The 19962-nt window shown below is 41.8% G+C and overlaps 1 protein-coding gene and 1 pseudogene across 7 annotated transcripts in view; one reads left to right on the top strand and one right to left on the bottom strand.

Annotated features, from left to right (window-relative positions):
- The window catches only part of SRSF12 (serine and arginine rich splicing factor 12), a 41762-nt gene that overhangs the window by 14853 nt on the left and 6947 nt on the right, over positions 1–19962 (bottom strand). The window contains exons 1-2 of one of the 6 annotated variants that reach the window (XM_082406016.1): positions 1669–1870; positions 5–37 (exon numbers count right to left, since the gene is read on the bottom strand). The exons of 1 other annotated variant lie outside the window; for it this stretch is intronic. In XM_082406016.1, coding sequence (XP_082262142.1) covers positions 5–37; positions 1669–1733 — 98 coding nt within the window. In that variant the 5' untranslated portion in view covers positions 1734–1870. Of the gene's footprint in view, positions 1–4; positions 38–1292; positions 1577–1668; positions 1871–19962 lie in introns of those variants that run through there. 4 more of the 6 variants (XM_082406022.1, XM_082406017.1, XM_082406019.1 and 1 more) reach the window with 4 other exon arrangements.
- Positions 1971–19152, top strand: LOC309635130 (high mobility group protein B3 pseudogene; annotated as a pseudogene). Its single transcript has one exon. The product of its transcript is annotated as a high mobility group protein B3 pseudogene (transcript).

Here is a 19962-nt window from a genome sequence, read left to right as displayed (position 1 = left end):
AAACCTCCTAGATTTTGATTGTCCCCCAGTGGCAGTGCTAGAAAGTCGTGAAAAAAATGGAAAAGGAAATCAATAAATCTCAATTATCAGTCTTGATTATCTAGATCAGAGGTCATGTGTCACATGTGTATATGTTTTACTTGGCCTACACAATGTTTAAACATTTAAAACAAGTCCAAATGTCTATACAGCAGTTATCAGCTGAAGCTTGGTATCAGTCACTGCCCCCTTGAGATGGCACATGTTCTTTTTCATTTGCCAGGGTCCATACCATCCTACTGTCCCTTAACGTGACACCTTCACTCTTATTACCCTGGCTGGCCCCTGTGGCCATTAGAATTGGAAACCTTTCATTTTTTTGTAGGCACACTGGAGAGGCTTGATCTTATTCAGTATTCAAGTGGTCTGTTTAACTGTGGGAATTGTTTTAACCTTACCCAAGTTATAAATTTTCTATGTAATATATTGATTAAACAGGTTGAGAGAAGAAATGTAAACACAGGCATCTTTAGGATGTTAAAGTATATTAACTCACAGTTTACAGTTGTGACATATATATATAATAGCAGGGATCAAATTTTTTAAAAAGACTTAACATTTACTTCTCAAAGGTAAATTATGATGATTACTCCTGATGGCTCTGGAGTCAAGCGCTCCAATGTTTCCAGCTATGAAGCCCCAGGTAAGTCATTAACATGCTGACTTGCAGCTTTCCCTTATGTACAATAAGATAATCCTGCATACCTATAAAGTTTGGGATGGGGGGCTGGAGAGTAAATTAAGCAAGCCCAGTGATACGAAAATGTATATTATTTTAGACATTTATTAAAATGTCCACCCGCCCCGGCATTCCTTCTGGCCCCTATTAAGGGAGAAAGACACTGTTATAAGAAGAAGTCATTCCTTAACATCTATGTTCAGGTACTATGTAGACAGAATTCTCCAAAGAGGGGCGGGGTGGTTTGAGTGCATCAGAACCGACCAGGGAAGTCTATCCAAACCGTTATGATGGGTGTTTATATTGCACTCAGAACTTTAAAGAAAAACACAGAAATCTCATTCACTGAAGTTATCCTTTGTATATAGTATAAAACTGTGCAACGAATAAAATTTAACCAGCACCACCTGTAAGTAGACCAGACTACCGACTACAGGCAAAGGTAATCGTAAGGCCCAAGGTACGCATTATTCCGTAACGCGTTCTCACCATCCCCAATTCCTTCCCATTTAGGAGGTAAGATGCGCGGCTTTATCCCGATACGGCGACAAAGGGGCGAGACGCAGGCACCCACCCAAGGAACACTCAGGGCCAGAGGCGGGGAGGGACCGGCTCCCGGGCAAGGGTTAGCCGGCGCTCCGCCGGTTCTCGCGGTGGGGATGGGTACCGGCCCGCCGCCCAGGTGCCGGGGGCAGTGAAGCGCGACGGGGCCCGGAAGCGGGGCCGCGGCGGGGCGGAACGCCGGCCGGGAGGGCGTAGGCGCAAGTCCCGCCCAGGCCCCGAGTAGCCCGAGGGTTACCGCCGGCCCCGGGAAGGGCTCCTCCGCGGAGCGCCCCGGCCCGGCCGGCGGGGAGGTGCTAGGCAGACCCGCGGGCCGCCGCCGGGCTCCGCCCCGCGGCCGTTACCCGCCCCTCCCCCGCGCCCCAACCTGCGGCGGCACCGCCGCTCACCTGGTGGCGTCCGCGACGTTCCTGACGAACAGGGAGGTGTTGGGGGGCCTCGTGTAGCGAGACATGACCGCTTCCTCCGTTCCCTCCGGGTCTGCCCGTGGCCGCCGGGCTCGCTCCGTCTCCTGCTGCCGCCGCAGCCAAAGCAGCTCCGCCGGCCCCCGGCGCGACCCCCTCCCCTCCGCCTCGGCCCCGCCAGCGCGCAGCCGCAGAGGCGGGCGCGGGGGAAGCGCTGTGCGGCGCGAGTCAGTCCGTGCGGACCTTGCGGGGGCGGGGGCGGTGCCGACGCCGAGCGGGGTGCGGGGAGGGGGCGACGCGGGGTGCCGGGATTCCAGGGCGTTTGAGAAGGCGGCGGTGCAGGAGGCCAGGGGTTGAGGGGATCAGGAGAGGGAGTCGCGTGGGGGTCCCGGAGTCAAATGGGATTCGGGGAGGAGACGACTGGGGTCAGAGTGTAACAGGAGGGCAGGGACCAGAGCGGTCATAGGGGCTGAAGCGGATGAGCCGGGGGCTAGAGAGCTTCCGGAGAGAGGGTGTCACGATGGGGGGGGGGGGGGCGGGATGAAGGCTGAGTTCAACCGCGCAACAGCCGCTTGGCCGCTGGGGCCTTCATTCTTGCATCCTCCGCCCAAGACCTTGGCAATTGTTCCGCCTCCTGTCCCCTTTAGTGTTGAGACTCTTTAGGCTTTCAAACTGGGAGGATTGTTTTCTATGTGTTTTGATTCTTCATCCATTATTCATTTAGGGTACGCCGTTCAGCTCTGAGTACATTCACTCAAGTGTTTATTGAGCACCTGCTATGCACCAGGAACTATTTTAGGTGCGTTATAGAGCAACAAACAAAAGAGGCCAAGTCCCAGTCCTCATAGAGCTTACATCCTTGAGTGAAGACCAGACAATAAAAGAATGAACAAATGCATACATGGTGTAGAAGAAATCAATGAAAATGCAGAGGCAATTAAGCAAATTTAAATAATCCTCTCCCCGTCTCTCCAAAATGTCATATCCATCCCCTTCTGGTTATCCTCCTGCCTTCACATTTGCCCCTGTGGTCAGTACAGCCTGTTACCAGGACTGTAGCCAGGTGACTTGTAATTGTTAGTAGCACCCCTTTTCATTCTCAGAAGTGGTCACTTTTGGAGGGTAAATAATATGGTCACCCTACCTAGCCCACGGCGGTCTCAAAGGCTGTGAGAGTTTACCAAGGTCGGCAAATGCTTCTGGAATAGTGGCCATTCATTCAAAAAGTGATTCCTATGGCACAGCAAGCTCAGGCCTGGCCTGGGAATATAAGGGGTGGGGGAGGGCCCCCATTCTCAGGAAGCTTACAGTTCAGCAGAGGAGGCAGACTCGAATTATGGCACTAATAAACACACAAACTAGGCTAAGGGCTATGAAAAGAGCTACGTGCTGCTAGAAGGGTACCTTATGGGGCTTGGTGAGCAGGCCTAGAGGGTCACTGAACTTTTCCCTGAGGAGTCTTGGAGAAATATTTGAAGAATGAAGAGGAGCAATCCATGCACTCGAACAGCATGTGCAAAGGCTTTGAGGCAATACAGGAAATGAAAGGAGGCAAACAGGAGCGTCAAGCTGGAGAAGAACAGGAAAATGAGGCTGCAGAGCAGGCTGGGTGTATGATAGGAAAGTTTGGAATGCTGACTATATGGGTTTGCTAGGGCTGTTGGAACAAATTACCACAAACTCAGTAGTTTAAACTGACAGAAATGTATTCTCTCACAGTTCAGGGGGCCAGAAGTCTGAAGTCAAGGTGTTGGCAGGGCCACACTCCCTCCAAAGGCACTCGGGGGGATCCTTCCTTGCTTCTTCTGGTCCCTGGTGCCTCCGATCTCTGCTTCCGTCTTCATGCGGCTTTCTCCTCTTTGTCTTACGAGGACACTTGTAATTTTTTTGTGTTTTTTGGCTGTGCCACGTGGCATGCGGGATCTTAGTTCCCCCACCAGGGCTCAAACCCGAGCCCCCTGCAGTGGTAGTGTGGAGTCTTAACCACTGGACTGCCAGGGAAGTCCCAGGACACTTATCATTGGATTTAAGGCCCACCCAGGTAATCCAAGATGATCTCATCTCAAGATCCTTAACTTAATTGTATCTGAAAAGACCCTTTTTCTAAATAAGATCAGGACTTGGTCATGTCTTTTCTGGGGCCACCATTCAACCCACTACACTGACCTTGCAGAGTAAAGAGACTTGGGAGGAGGTGAGAGTTATTAATAAACCTCCCCCCTGACATATTAAGTGGGGTAAAAATTCAGTAGACTCTATGTAAACCATGAACCTATTTAGTTAAAAATATGCGTATTGGTATGTGCATTTATAAATAGAATTGTTTCTAGGTGGAGGCATTACATTCTGATTTTCACTTTCTTCTTCTTACCTTTGGTATGTCAGATTAATTTATTTTAATTAATTTATTTATTTTTGGCTGCATTGGGTTTTCGTTGCTGCATTCGGGCTTTCTCTAGTTGCGGTGAGAGGGGGGTTACTCTTCGTTGCGGTGTGCAGGCTTCTCATTGCAGTGGCTTCTCTTGTTGTGGAGCATGGGCTCTAGGCACGAGGGCTCAGTAGTTGTGGCTCGCAGGCTCTAGAGAGCAGGTTCAGTAGTTGTGGAGCATGGGCTTATTTACTCCGTGGCATGTGGGATCTTCCGGGACCAGGGATCGAACCCCTGCATTGGCAGGCAGATTCTTAACCACTGTGCCACCAGGGAAGCCCGTCAGATTATTTTTAAAATACTTTTTATAATTGGAAAAACCCTACAAAGCTCTTTACAGTTTGAAAAAAGCTTTTATTGGCATATCTGAAAAGACTTAGTGACTAGGTAGGAGGTTTTTTTTCCTGTTCCTATTGATAGAAGTATTTGAGGAAAGGGACTTAAACTGTAGAAGGAGGTTCAATTAGAAACTTGAACTTTAAAGGTAGCTGGAATTGATTTAAAATAAGTTATGGAGCACACAGCTGTGGAGCGCTGAGCCACGCGTCATGCCCTGTGCTGCCCAGACTAGCGAACAATACAGTCAAGATGGCTAAAGGTGACCCAAGAAACCAAAGGGCAAGATGTCTGCTTATGCCTTCTTTGTGCAGATGTGCACAGAGGAACCTAAGAAGAAAAACCCCGAGGTCCCTGTCAATTTTGCAGAATTTTCCAAGAAGTGCTCTGAGAGGTAGAAGACAATGTCTGGGAAAGAGAAGTCTAAATTTGATGAAATGGCAAAGGCAGATAACGTGCGCTATGATCGGGAAATGAAGGATTATGGACCAGCTAAGGGAGGCAAGAAGAAGAAGGACCCGAATGCCCCCAACAGGCCACCGTCTGGATTTTTCCTGTTCTGTTCCGAATTCCGCCCCAAGGTCAAATCTACAAACCCTGGCATCTCTATAGGAGATGTGGCAAAGAAGCTGGGCGAGATGTGTAATAACATAAGTGACAGCGAGAAGCAGCCATATATCAACAAGGCAGCGAAGCTGAAGGAGAAATACGAGAAGGATGTCGCCGACTGTAAGTCTAAAGGGAAGTTTGATGGCGCCAAGGGTCCTGCTAAAGTTGCCCGGAAAAAGGTGGAAGAGGAGGGGGAGGGGGAGGGGGAGGAGGAGGAGGATGAATTAAAAAAAACTGTTGACCTGTCTCCTTGTGAATACCTTAGAGTAGGGACCGCCGTGATTGACACACCTCTCGCCCCGAGATGTGTCTGTTGCCCTCATTAGATTGAATTACCCAATTGGATCATGATCATATCGTAGTCTCTCAAAGTGCTCTAGCAATTGTCAGTGGTTTACATGAAGTGGCCATGGGTGTCTGGAGCACCTGGAAACTGTATCAAAGTTGTACATATTTCCAAACATTTTTAAAATGAAAAGACTCTCGTGTTCTTCTCACTCTGTGCACCTTGCTGTTAGTGTGACAAGGCATTTAAAGATGTTTCTGGCATTTTCTTTTTTTTTTTTAATTTGTGAGGTGCTGTGTTAACTCTATGGTCATTGGCTAGGAATCACGAGTTCTCAACTGTACATATCTATAGTTTGTAAAAAGAACAAAGCAACTGAGACACACTCTTGACGCTCCTTGCTGGCGTGGAGGCTGTAGGAGCGATGCCTTCTGGAGGGGCTGTAGCTCAGGGTGTGCACTGTGGGGCTGGACCTGTGGACACTGCAGTGGGCATCCATTTAGCTTCAGGTTGTCTTGTTTCTGTATATAGAGACATAGTATCCCGCTGCCATTCTTAGCTCGCCGGAAAAGGCTGGGGGGTCAGCTGGCATGAGAAGTGTTTTGGATCCCTTTTAGTTGAAGTGCGGTAGTTTTAAACTGTTTGTTTTTTACACAAACCATAGAACTCTTCATTGTCAGCAAAGCCAAGAGCCACTGCATTGATGAAAGTTCAAGAACCTTCTGTACTAAACACGATCTGCAACATTCTGTTACTTTTTTTTGTATGTTTAGAATTCTGAAATGTTTTTGAAGTTAAATAAACAGTATTACATTTAAAATAAATAAAATAAGTTATGGACATGGTAACTATGTGAGGAGATAGATATATTAATTAGCTTGACTGTGGGAATCATTTCACTATGTGTGTATATCAAATTATCATGTTGTACACCTTAGATGTATACAATTTTAATTTAAAATAATAAATAAATACGTTATGGAACCTTAATTCTTTATTTGGCTGTGCCAGGTCTTAGTTGCGGCAGGCGGGCTCCTTAGTTGCAGCATGCAAACTCTTAGCTGCGGCACACATGTGGGATCTAGTTCCCTGACCAGGGATCGAACCCTGGCTCCCTGCATTGGGAGCACAGAGTCTCATCCACTGCGCCACCAGGGAAGTCCCTAATTCTTTATATTGCATGACATGTACGCCCTTCCTATTTCCAAGTCTGATTCGAGGCAACGGAGTGTAAAGAAGCATAAGTAAACTGCTTTCTAGTTGGAAGGCTGGAGGATGGCCGTTATCAGGCATGGACAACTGAAGAATGTTACACAGGGCTAGGCTGTGCCAGCGTCTTGACCAGGTCCTTAAACCAGTTGACATGAGTGACCGATGCAGCTGTGCTTTACCCTTCCCTTGGCGTTTTGGGGTACTCTTAAAGATGCAGGGGAAAAAGGCTTAGGTCAAGACTAATTACCCTGCCTGTCACCAGGTTCACAAACATATTAATATTTACCCTAAGTCCTAGAATTTAGCTAGGTGCATTTAGTAAAAGTATCACTTTAAGAATCATTGCTTTAAGGCATTAAATGGTACCCTACAGGCTTGGGAGAGTTAACGTTCTCTCTAAATTGCCAGAGAATTCCCAAGGAGTATACCACTGGCAAAACCTGATCATTATTTAATAACTATAGCCCCTGTTGTACAGCAGAGTTGAATGTATTGTTCTTTGCAGCAACTACTACGTCCTTTCCATTTAATACAGTTTTAATGGGACTTCCCTGGCAGTCCAGTGGCTGGGACCCCGCGCTTTCACTGCCAAGGGCTAGGGTTCAATCCCCGGTCAGGGAACTAACATCCTGCAAGCCGTGGGGTGAGGCCAAAAATAAATAAATAAAATAATAATAATAATACAGTTTCAAAATTACACTTTATCCTCACCACAAAAAAGAAATAATAATTATGTGATGTGATAGAAGTGTTAGCAAATTGTAATCATGTTGCAATATATAAATGTATCAAATCAATATGTTGTACACCTTAAATGTACACAATGTTATATCAGTTAAAGCTCCATAAAAATAAATAATTAAATGTTACAATCTAATGCTTCTTGGTTTTTCCCTGTAAGAGAGAGACTTCGATTGGAAAATACTTTAGGAAAACAGATAAGGTTATTTCTCATTTAAATAATGTCATTACTTTAGCTCACTTTTCAAAAGTAAACAGATTGTAAACCTCTCCATTGAAATCACAGTTCCATAAAGCATATAGCAAGAAAAAATTCAAAATCTTTTTTCAACTTGTTAAAACTTGTCTTAGTGGACAAATCTTTAAGATCGGTCATCTGTAAGTTATGTTTAAAATAGAGACACATACGAATTTATTTCTAATGTTTGAAACTTTACTCCTAAGCCCTGTCTCTGGGCAAACTGCTGGTAACACACTTGTTGTCATTTAGAATCTAAGCGCTTATGATTTCCCCCTCATTTTCCACCTACCTTCACACACTCAGCTGGCTATCTCTTCCCTTTTTGTCACTTGGAGCATCTATTCCAAATGGTAAACAAGAGAAACACTACCCTCTCAATTTCATCTATAGATTTTTTGGGAAGGAGTGTGACAGGAGAAAATGACTGTTTCTAGCTTATTTGTAAAGTTTAAAATTTAAGGCTACCTCTATTTCTAATAACCACAGATAATCAAGAGATACCAAGGCTGGTTTATAAGAACAAACAATGTATTTTTGTTTTTTGCTTTATATATATATATATATATATATATATATATATATATATTTATTTATTTATTTAAAGTTTAGTTGACGTACATTATGTTAGTTTCAGGTGTACTACATAGTGATTTCACATTTACATACATTATGAAATGATCACCACAATAAGTCTAATAATCATCTATCCCCACACAGTTATTACAGTATTATTGACCATATCCTTATGCTGTATATTACATCCCCGTTGCTTATTTATTTTATAACTGGAGGTCTGTACCTCTTAACCTCCTTCACCTGTTTTGCCCACCCCTCCACCACCCTCTGGCAGCCACCCGCTTGTTCTCTGTATCTATGAGTCTGTTTTTGTTTTGTGCAACACATATTTGTTATTCTACAGCAAACCTATAATCCACATGGCTGTATAATCTTACTAACCTTTTTTCCATTTCTTAAGTGGGTCAAAGTAGTCTAATTATCAGGTCTGTAATTAAAGAGTCAAATCATGAAAAACTAGTACACTATAATCAGATTAATTAAAGAGTTTTGTTTTTGACTATCATAGTAGAGAACTAGACCTGACTGAAAATTAAATTGTACTTAGGTATGCAGGAGTGTCTTGAAATCTGTATGATGAAAAGAAAGTACTTTGGAGAAATAAATTCCGGAGTAATGAAGTCAGCTGATATCATCTTATGCTGTGAACTCACTCCCCAACAGATGGTGCTAGCTCACCTCTAGTGAGAGCTCTTCTGGTCTACCCTCCCTTAAAATGTACCATGACCTTGATGGTGAAAACTGATGTGGTGATTTGAATAGAATATATTGTTAACCTTCTTCTATTGCCCCTGAACTTTGGCTTTTAAGACCTCATTCCACACAACCCAGTTGGAGAATCTATGGTCGTATCCTCTTGTGAATTTGATTTCTTCCATGGTAGCTATAGGAAATCATTTTAAAGGTCATTTATATGATAACAATGGATATTATTTAACTTTTTCAGAAAAGTCAGATTACAGAAGGCCTGTCACTTTAGGTATGTATCCCCCAAAATGACATTGAATCTTGAAAATGTTGGAGGTGGGTGTTTCTTCCTAACTTAATTTGACAAATGTTTAGTGATGATCTACTGTATATTAAACATAGTACTAGGAACTGGGGATGAAAATAGAAGTTATGCCTCCTGCTTGTGAAGGACCTAGCCCAGTGTTTCCCAGAGTTAAGTCATTTTCACATAGCCTACAAGAATTTTTCCATAATGATGCACTTTGTTACCATTATATGCTTACTATTTTTCTTCATCTCACTTTTATTTTAAAAGAAAAATCTATCATCAATATTAACTTTTCTTAGAAATACAATTGATTTTATGTGTTGACCTTGTTATCTTTTTTTAATATTTATTTTATTTATTTATTTTGGCTGCGCCAGGTCTTCGTTGTGGCACGCGGGATCTTTTAGTTGCGGCATGCAGGCTTCTTAGTTGTGGCATGTGGACTTCTTAGTTGCGGCATGCGGACTTCTTAGTTGCGGCATGCATGTGGGATCTAGTTCCCCGACCAGGGAATGAACCCAGGCCCCCTGCATTGGGAGCACAGAGTCTTACCCACTGGACCACCAGGGAAGTCACTCATCAATATTCATTTTTAAAGTTTCATAGACAGAAAGTAATCATCAGAAAATATCATGAAGAAATATATAAATTCTAGCCAATTATTGTTATCTACAAAGTTTTAAGCCTGAGGCCTGCTCTCTCTTAAAAAAGGGAAATTAATCACACAATAATAGAGATGTTAAAGCCATAAGCACAAAACTAAAACTTTCTCCCTAAAGTATTAAAAGGGGAATAACTCTCACACTATGCAATTCAATATTTAACGTCATATCAGTGTAACACATAAAACCATCTACAGTACCACTAATGGTAAGTGTCCAACATTTTGGGGGACATTCTAGCTAGAGAGAGATGCATGTAAACAAATCATTATTATATAGTTTCATTAGTGCTACGTAAAGACATTTGGAATACTGTGTAGGATATGATGGAAACAGATTAGTCCTCTGTAGGGAAAGGAGACTGCAATTTATTTTAGAGAAAATTGATGTTTGAAATATTTATTGAAGGATGAACACAAATTTACCAAGAAATAGAAAAATCAGGGCGTTTCAGAGAAAGTGAACCAGATGAGAAAAGGCACAGTGTGGTGGGAGCAGTATGGTGTGCTGAACTATAGGAGAGGGAAGAATGAATGTTAAAGAGGTTGGAATGGAAACTAGGAGACAAATTTTTAGAGGATCTGTATGTATACCATGCCAAGGAGCTTTGGCTTAATCCTTTTGGCAATGGGACTCCATCACAAGTTTTTAAGCAGGGGATTATGAAGATCAGATCTGTGTTTTATAAGGATGATTCTGACAGAAATGCAGAGCATGAGTTGGAAGGAGTAGTGAAGTAGAAACTGGTATAAGCAGATCAGTTAAAAGGTTCTTGCATGTGATATGTTTTCTCTCTCTCTTTTTTTTTTTTTCCATATGTCTGGGAGTACATTCTTTTATTTATTTATTTATTTGTTTGTTTATTTATTTATGTATTTAGTGGCATTGGGTCTTTGTTGCTGCACGCAGTCTTTCTCTAGTTGCATCGAGCGGGGGCTACTCTTTGTTGCGGTGCGCGGGCTTCTCATTGCAGTGGTTTCTCTTGTTGCGGAGCTCAGGGTTTAGGCACGCGGGCTTCAGTAGTTGTGGCACATGGGCTCAGTAGTTGTGGCTCGTGGGCTCTAGAGAGCAGGCTCAGTAGTTGTGGCGCACGGGCTTAGGTGCTCCGTGGCATGTGGGATCTTCCTGTACCAGGGATCGAACCCATGTCCTCTGCATTGGCAGACGGATTCTTAACCACTGCGCCCCCAGGGAAGTCCTGATATGTTTTCTCTTTAAAAAAAAAAAATTTCTTAAGTCAGATAGAGAAAGACAAATAGTATATGATCTCACTTATGTATGGGTTCTTAAAAAATGGAGCTCACAGATTCAGAGAACAGATTGGTGGTTACCATTTTCACTCAACAAAATGAGTGAAGGTGACCAAAAGGTACAAATCTCAAGTTATAAGAAAATAAATCCTGGGGATGTAATGTGCAGCATGGTGACTATAGTTCACAATACTGTATTATATATTTGAAAGTTGTTGGAAGAGTAGATCTTAAAAGTTCTCATCATAAGAAAACAAAAATTTGTATCTACGTGTGGTAATGCATGTTAACTATACTTTTTGTGGTAATCATTTCACAATATATATGTACATCAAATCATTATGTTATATGCCTAAAACTAATATAGTGTTATATGTCAAATATATCTCAATTTAAATAATATTTCTTAGCTTTGTTCACTGAAAAGGCTTAGAAACAATGACCAGTCCAGTAGCACTCAGCACCCCGAGCACAGACTATAGTCTCTAAATATCATTTTCTCCTCAAAGGAGCCATGACTTTGAAAGAGTGGCTAATGTCAGGTCTGGGGCAGGAAATGTACAAGATAAACCCGGAATAACTTGTCACATCAGAAGGAAAAAAGCCATCAAAGGCTTCTGGGGTCCTGTCAAAAGGATTCAAAAGACAATACTAGCTAAAGAAGGGATAATTTGAGTATTGATAATAATAGTAAGTGCAATGAATTAAAACATATCAAATATCTGTAAGAGTGCAAGGTCATACTTACACTAAAAAGCAGTCTAATTGATCACCTTTTAAGCCTAACTTTTCTGTACAAATTTATACCTCAGGGAAACCCAAATGGTTGATGAGGGAAGTTTTCTTTCCCAAAGTATTTCAGTCAGTAAAATAAAGGAGGGGGATGGGAGGAGGCGGAGTGAATGGGGAGCAAGGGGGGTGGGCTGATGTCCAATCATGTGTGCTTGTACAGTGGCATTCGACTCAGAATGAAGGAAGGGGTGGACCAACATGGATGAACCCCAAACACATGATGTTAAGCAAAAGAAGCCAGATACAAAAGAGTACATTCTGCATGATGCCATTTATATGAAGTTCAAAAAGAATCCAAATTAATATATGTCGATAAAAATCAAAGAGATGGTTGCCTTTAGGGAGTAGGGACTCCTGGAAGGGGGAATGAGGGAACTTTCTGAAGGTAATGAAAGTGTTCCATATCTACATTGGCATATTGGTTATACAGGTGTATATAGTTGTCAAAAGTCATCAAAGCATATACATTTACAATATGGGTACATCACAGAATGTATATATATATATTTTTTTTTTTAATTTTTATTTATTTTTTGGCTGCATTGGGTCTTCGTTGCTGCGCGCAGAAGCTTTCTCTAGTTGCGGTGAGCAGGGGCTACTCTTCACTGCGGTGCGCAGGCTTCTCATTGCAGTGGCTTCTCTTGTTGTGGAGCACAGGCTCTAGGCACGTGGGCCTCAGTAGTTGTGGCTCGTGGGCTCTAGAGCACAGGCTCAGTAGTTGTGGCGCTCGGACTTAGCCACTCTGTGGCATGTGGGATCCTCCCGGACCAGGGATCCAACCCATGTCCCCTGGCTTGGCAGGCGGATTCTCAACCACTGTGCCACCAGGGAAGTCCCCTATATTTTACCTTAATAAAAATGTTTTAGGACTTCCCTGGCGGTCCAGTGGTTAAGACTCTGAGCTTCCACTGTGGGGGGCATGGGTTCCATCCCTGGTCAGGGAATTAAGATCCCGCATGCTGTGCAATGCAGCTGAAAAACAAAAAGTTTCATAATTTTTTCTTAATTAAGAAGAGAAGAGGGGTAGTGGACAGTAATTTTGAGAAACTTTTTAAAGTTGATCTATCCATTCTCTGGGCCAGCTCCACTGGTGGCCTGCTTAGGTTGCCAGTGTGGGATGTTGCAGGGGTAACTAGAGGGATCTCAGAAGTTTTTGTGAGCTGGTAGAGGTGTGATTACTCCACAGAACTCTGTGGTGGGCTTCAGTGCCACGGAAGGGCTTCAAGCCACCACAGAGCTTGGCTTCAGGCATCCTTGGAAAGCCACAAGCAGTGGTGGTGGAGCCATGGCTGGATGACGGGAACCTGGGCCCTGCCCTCTGCAGCCTCCAGCCAGAGTCCATGGTGTGTGCGCCTGTCATCGGCTTTTTAGTGGGTCTCATATTTGTTTAGACTTGTCTAGTTGTCTGGAAGCTGGCGTCATGTGAAATGGGAAATGCTGCTTTCGCAATGCTGGCTGAAATTTCACAAACATTGGCAGCACAAATTCAAGAGAAGTGTCAACTCCTTGGCAAGGATGGCACTGTTCAAAGGGGGACTGTAGCAACTGAGTCATCTTTGGAGGATATTAGCCTAGAGAAAGAGTCAACAAAAACTCAGAGCCTGGCGGTCACCTATGGAATGCTGACGAGTACCAACTCTATCCTGAAGGAGGAAATAATAAAATAATACTTCCCTAATAAAAAGAAGTAGATGAAAGATCCAGACACTCAAGAAAAAAGGAGCTGATGGCTGAAGTTGCAAGAATGATCTGGTCACTGAACTAGGAGTCACCACATCTCAATAAATTTTCCAAACAATAACTCCCTGTTGTCCCTCCAGATGGTGGGCCTTGGTCTGAAAGCAGAGGCCTCCTGTGCTGCCAGGCCACATTCACCCACCTCCCTCCAATATGACGTTATCGTCACTCCAGATGCAAGCAGTTCCTGTAGAGACCTCCTTTTCCTTCTCATCCTCCTCTGGGAAGCGCTTATAGAGCCCCCTTCTTGGGCTGGAGTTTCTCCTCTACCCTCAAATCCTAAAAACAGAAGTGAGTTCCTTTGAAGTTAGTCCAAACTTCAAATGAACCGACTATTGGAACCAACGTCAAGAAACTAGAGACTTTTAAAATCAGGTCTCTTCAAAATGAATTTTAATCTCATTTGTTAGCATTTTAAAAACTTAAAGGGCCATACTTGTGCTCATAATAACAATCAATAGAACTTTAGTTCTCAGAATAGGGTTTGTAAAATTATTTTTATATAAATGTTATAATTAAATTTTTACTTAATTTTTCTCTATACATAATATAAATATTATGTTTTATTTAATTATACGTGCAGTTTATCAATAGCATAAAATTCCAAGAGGATTCTATAGTTCTTTAGAGGGTCCCAAGCAGGATTGAGCCCGAGCTGTACAGGGTGGTAACCATTCAATGACACACATTTTATTGGCTTTCTCTCCTTGCCTTTCAGGGGAAACTAAGCTAAGACGGACATTGGAATGTACAGCCAGCCACATAATATATAACTAGGCCCTTCGGGCTGACTTTCCCTTGCCTTCTACTACAAGGGGTGTGGACACTGTCATCAATAAACGGAGCTTAGTCACACCTTTCTGAACTGTAGTCCCCGTTGTTAGAAAGACAGCATGTAATGGGGACAGTGTCATCTCCAGGCAGTGGATGCCTCCGGTCCATGAATTCTCTAGACCCCTCCCATCCTGCCCCCTTTCACACGTTCCTGAATGTATCGGTCACATTAAATCAATGAGACTAACTGAGCTGCTCCTTCCTTGTTCCACTGTTTCTCTGACATTACCCAGGAAATTACTGGGACCTTTGGTCTTAGCTGTCCCTCAACTGTGGTGCCATCTCAACCAGTGTCTGGCAGGCTAGTAATTCGTTTTCAGTAGAGAAGTAGCAAGCAGCTACATTGGGTAGTTTTAGGGGCCAAGAGCCTGGAGTTCTACACTTAGGCCAATCCTGATATACGTCAGAGACCATCTCATTAGAGCATTTATTGCACCCCATCAATCTTGTGGTGCAATAAACAACAAGACAGAGTACAGCATAGAATACCAAGCATGAACACTGTCTTTTATTTATTTATTTATTTTTTAATCACCTGCAGCCGTTCAGGCCAACATATGCTTCTTTGAACTGAGAGCTTCGGAAGTAGCATAAATGTTAGTTGCAAGCATCTCTGGGACTTATGCTCACAGGCCTTTAGATTGCCAATAAAGGCGATCTTGCAGAGACATTCTTAAAAGTCTAGTGATTTTTGGCTCTCTTTTCTTATTTAAGAGAGAAACACCAAAAATGGCTTGGAAGCTTGGCCAGGATGTGTTAACTAGTGGCTTCACTGTACAGTTTACTGTAGACCTGTACTCAGGCCTTACTTTGTAGATGCCCAGATGTTAGCGTCTGTAGGGTTTTTTTCTCTTGGGCTAGTTTTCTGTTTGTTTGTGCTGTTGTTATTGTTCTGTATTTCAGGAGAGAGTGTAAGCCTGGCTGTTATTATTCTAGAAGTTGAGTAAGGGCAGGGACTAAAGTTCTACAACTCAGTATGTAAAATTTAACTTTACCTCCCTATTTTACCTTTTGTCTTACTTCCCTGAAATATTCCTGAGGCTAGAGCTCTGTTTCGAGTTTTCCAGTGAGAATACCTGGAATGTCTTCTTCTGTTGGGGTGGAGAAGGTTTAGGTGCCTGGCTATGCAATGTAAGGGCTGGCATCTAGAGAGCTAGCTGCTTTTTATTAGACTTTCAACTAATCTTGTTTTTAATCCACACCCCATTCAAAGTGACAGGTGCCTCCAATTCTGCAGCCGTTCTTGTCTTGCTTTATGGCTTCTCCGACTGCAGATGCTTAAATTTCAGCTTTCTCTGCTTTTTTAAGTTTCCACTTGTCCACCTGCTTGTCATTTTCCAAGTTGTATTCTAGCAGCAAATCACCTATCTGAAAAGACTACCTATCTCAGCCTCCTTTGCATCTAGTTCTGGCCAAAGGGGAAATGCTATGAGAAACATCAGGAATGGCCCCTTAACGGGATTTGACTTGGCTGTGGAGCACATCCTTTTATCCTTCTCTTCTCCCTTCTTCCTACTGCCTGGAATGTGGACGTGATAGCTAGAACGCCAGCAATTATCCTGAACTCATGAGGGAACCTTGAGGAAGGAAGCCACATACTGAGGATGACAGAGCAGAAATATAGGAGCCTTGGTCCCTGGTGGCTATGGAGTTACCCCAGACTAACGGCGGACTTCTTTTACACTAACAGTAATTCTGATAAATTCTGTCATGTACAATTTCCTTCAAAAGAGGGGAAAAGACTATGATACATTGATAATTGTGTACATTGCATTACTGAGTATGTGGCCGACAGGACAGAACTTCCTTTTTGACCAGGAGGATAAAAATAGACTTCTCTCTCCCTAACAATTTTACATATCTAGTGATTGGAAGAATTTCCAATAGACTGACTCATACCTCCTTTCCTTTTAATCTTTGTATATATGGTGCCATCCACTGCAGGATAAGGTCACATTGCAATGTGACCTCTGGCCCTGCACCTTTACATGACAGGATCCCAGGTGAGTTGGCACAGAGGGCAGTAGGAATATTCCTGGGAGCCATTTCTATTCCTGGATGGCTAGCAATACTTAACCTCTACACAGAAATACTGCACCACACATAATCACATTCCACGAAACCCAAACCAATGTATGCTCAGTTCAACTTCCCATTAACTGGATCCCATTAACTGGCCACACTGTGGCCATTCCAATGTGACATGACTAAGGGAAGTCTATCAGAAGGAACATCAGAATGGAAGGAAAGAGCGGTCTTAACTGATCGTGATGGAAATATCTTCGACGAATTTTACTCAAACCTATGACCACATGAGATCATTTCTAGGCCCTTAATGGTCTTGGAAGGAGTCTGTGTAAGTGAGGGACCCTGAAGCTTAAGCTCCATTAGCTTCACAGTATATTTGCCTTGGGTAGGACAGGTGGAATAACATTTATCAAACAGGAACACTTAGTTTATTTATGCTGTTGCAACCACGGTACCAGGAGAAACAACAGTCACTATGCCCAAAATTTCTTGTGTTGAATGGGACTCAGGGACATTCTTTTATTCACAAACCCAACACTTCTCTGTGGTCTTAATCACTGGCTTCTGCATAAATTCCTCCCGAATTTCACTTCTGTTTCTCCTCCTTTTTTTTTTTGTGGTTGCAGGAACGTCAAACTGTGAGGTCTCATCCTCTTTGTTGCACCTATTTCCAATTATCTTGCTGACCAAGACACATTCTTAGCAAATGAGTCATGTTTACCTAAATCTACTAATTCAGTACAATTTATTTCTAACTTATTAATACACAAAGTAGTTTTCAAACACATATATCCACATGATGCTTTAATCCTTTATATAACTTCTATCCAGATATATCATGCATAATTTTATACTCAGAAAAGTTCCATGTTTTATATACTTATTAATTTTATAAATTTCCTCAGAATATATTCTTCTTTTGATCAATTCTACACTTCATTATAAGTTAAAGAAAATGGCAGTGTAGCAATGGGATGGTGGATAATTCCTCTGGTATGAGTAGCAGAGGCTAAAAGTAGAACCATTACTACAGTACTTTCACCTTACAGAGCGATCGAAATTTTTCATAAGATTTTTTCCTCCGGATTGTTCTGTCAGCTTTTTAGGTTTTTCAACTTCCACAGGCTTGCTGTACTATCAGAATCGTGGGTTGGTTTAGCTGATTCTCTGTAGAGAATAACTGCTAATAATTGCTGTTTCAGAAAACAAGTCAACCAAAGTTAACTAACAAACACTTGCTGAGATTCTATATTGATTTAAAAATATACAATAAAGCTAATGGAAATATTAGTACTGTCCAAAAGGGACATAAGAAGCACTTTATAGAAAGAATTTAGGAATTTGAAACTAGATTCTAGGTTAAGGTTTGAGGAGTTTGTTTATTTCACAGTGTTAGTATTTGAAGGTCAAATTCTCTTGGCTTAGCAGCTATGATGGATCATCCTATTGTGCAATGTAGAAACTCAGGTTTAATATGATCTCACATAAAACTCACTTAGCCATTAATTGAAAATAGACAAAATAGGCTGGTCATGGATTGGCAATTTTGGCCTTTTTACGTATTTAATTTAGCCTAGTTTGTTTTCTTCAACTTCACCTTCATTGTGTATTCCTGGGTTAAAAAAAGATGCATATTTGTTTGTGTGTTTAACTGTATTTATTGCAGACTTAATTTTAAAAAATAAAACTATTTAGATAAGACTACAGCAGTAGTAACATTTCACAGCTGCAAAATGTCTCCTTATTCCCCCTCTTTTTCTCTGTCTCCCCTTCATACACATTGCATTGTTGGTTTCTCTTAATAGTTTCTCTAGTATTCTAAAATTATGTGGTATAAGGTCTGTCTCTTTTAATGATGAATATAAACCTTGGACATTTCAGTGTAGTAACTTTGACTTCAGGCCTTCTATTCCCACTTCAAATATAATTTTGGTTCACTTCCATTCAGTGGTATACACTGTTCCACAATTAACTTTGTTCTGTGCTAAACTCTGGTATTAAATGTTATGGTCAAATCTGGGCTTCAAAGCTTTCAAAGCAACATGATAGATCCATATTACATGTCCTCACGATTGCAGATCTCTGCATGGTCAAGTGTTCCTGGAGAAAGAAACTGACCTCTTGGCAACAACAACTCTTGGGTCAAATTATAAACTAATTTTGGACAAGAAAAAAAACAAGAGCATCAGTTGCTGCCATTTGGTATGAATTAGACAATGATAAAATATTTGTTTTTGTGAAATGATAATAGAATTCTAGATTTTAAAAAATTGGCCAGCTATCATATTTGCCTGAAAAAATTAAAATATTGAATGAAATATCTCTTCTCCCATAATTCAGCTTGAATAAATTTTTCTCCTAAGCCATATTAATTTATAACAAAGGAAGCTAGTTTTAGTGAAGCTGAGTAGCTTATAATAATAACAATAATTAAATTTTGTTAGTTGACATAAAATGTATTAGAGCAAATAGGACTGTGAAATGCAGCTTTTGAGGAACCCTTTAATCTGATTCATATTTATCACTATGAAAAAACATAAAATTTCAAGGAATGATCTCTTGAAAGGAAATGAACATTTTCAATTCTAATGTTATCATAAATGTATATTATGAATTTTTAATTTCTCAAGAAAAATACTCGAGAAGCCCTTATGAAAAATTTATCTAATTCTGTTGGGTGTTTACCATACGTGTCTCTTTTTAGAAATACTTATTATTATAGCCTATAATGAAATGTGTAGTTAGCTTGGACTGCTGATGTTTGGTATGTGTTATGGACTGAACTGTGTTCCCCCAAATTCATAGGTTGAAACCCTGACCCCCAGAGTGATTGTCTTTGGAGATAGGACCTTTAGGGAAGTAATAAAGGTTAAATGAGGTCATAAGGATGGACTCCTTATCTAATAGGATTGGTGTCCTTATAAGTAGAGGAAAAGACACCAGATACCTCTCTTTTTCTCTTTCTCCACCCTACTGCCCCTCTTCCTCCCCAGCATAGATGGAAGGTCATTTGAGGACAAAGTGAGAAAATGGCTGTCTGCAAGCCAGGAAGAGAGGCCTCACCAAATACCAATCCTGACAGCAACTTGATCTTGGACTTCTAACCTCCAGAGCGCTGAGTAAATAAATTTCTGTTGTTCAAGCTACCTAGGCTCCGGTATTTTGTTACGGCAGCCTGGGCAGACTAATATAGTAGATAAAGGCACAATACAGACATAAAAGGGCTGTACATTTTATAAAATTCTGAATCTGCAGATTGGCAAGGTCTGATGTGATGCACAGTGTGGAGATGGCAGCACCAGATTCACCCTGGAAAGCATCAAAATACCACTTTTGAACAGAGGTGATATTTCCAGTTAAAACATTACAACATAAGTAATTTGATGGTGGTGATGCATCGACTTCATTCAGCTGGTCACTAAATTACAGATGCTAACAGTATTTCAAGAACTGCCGAAGAGACTGGGGACTTGCAATTTCTATTATTGTTGATATTTCTATTATTGTAGAAATTCTATTATTTTCTTTCAAAGCACTTTGGATGCCTGGA

Source organism: Balaenoptera borealis (genome assembly GCF_965194805.1).
Source record: "Balaenoptera borealis genome assembly, chromosome: 9".
NCBI lineage: Eukaryota > Metazoa > Chordata > Mammalia > Artiodactyla > Balaenopteridae > Balaenoptera > Balaenoptera borealis.
The sequence above is the reverse complement of the archived record's forward strand: the minus strand, read 5'-3'. Positions and strand labels throughout refer to the sequence as shown.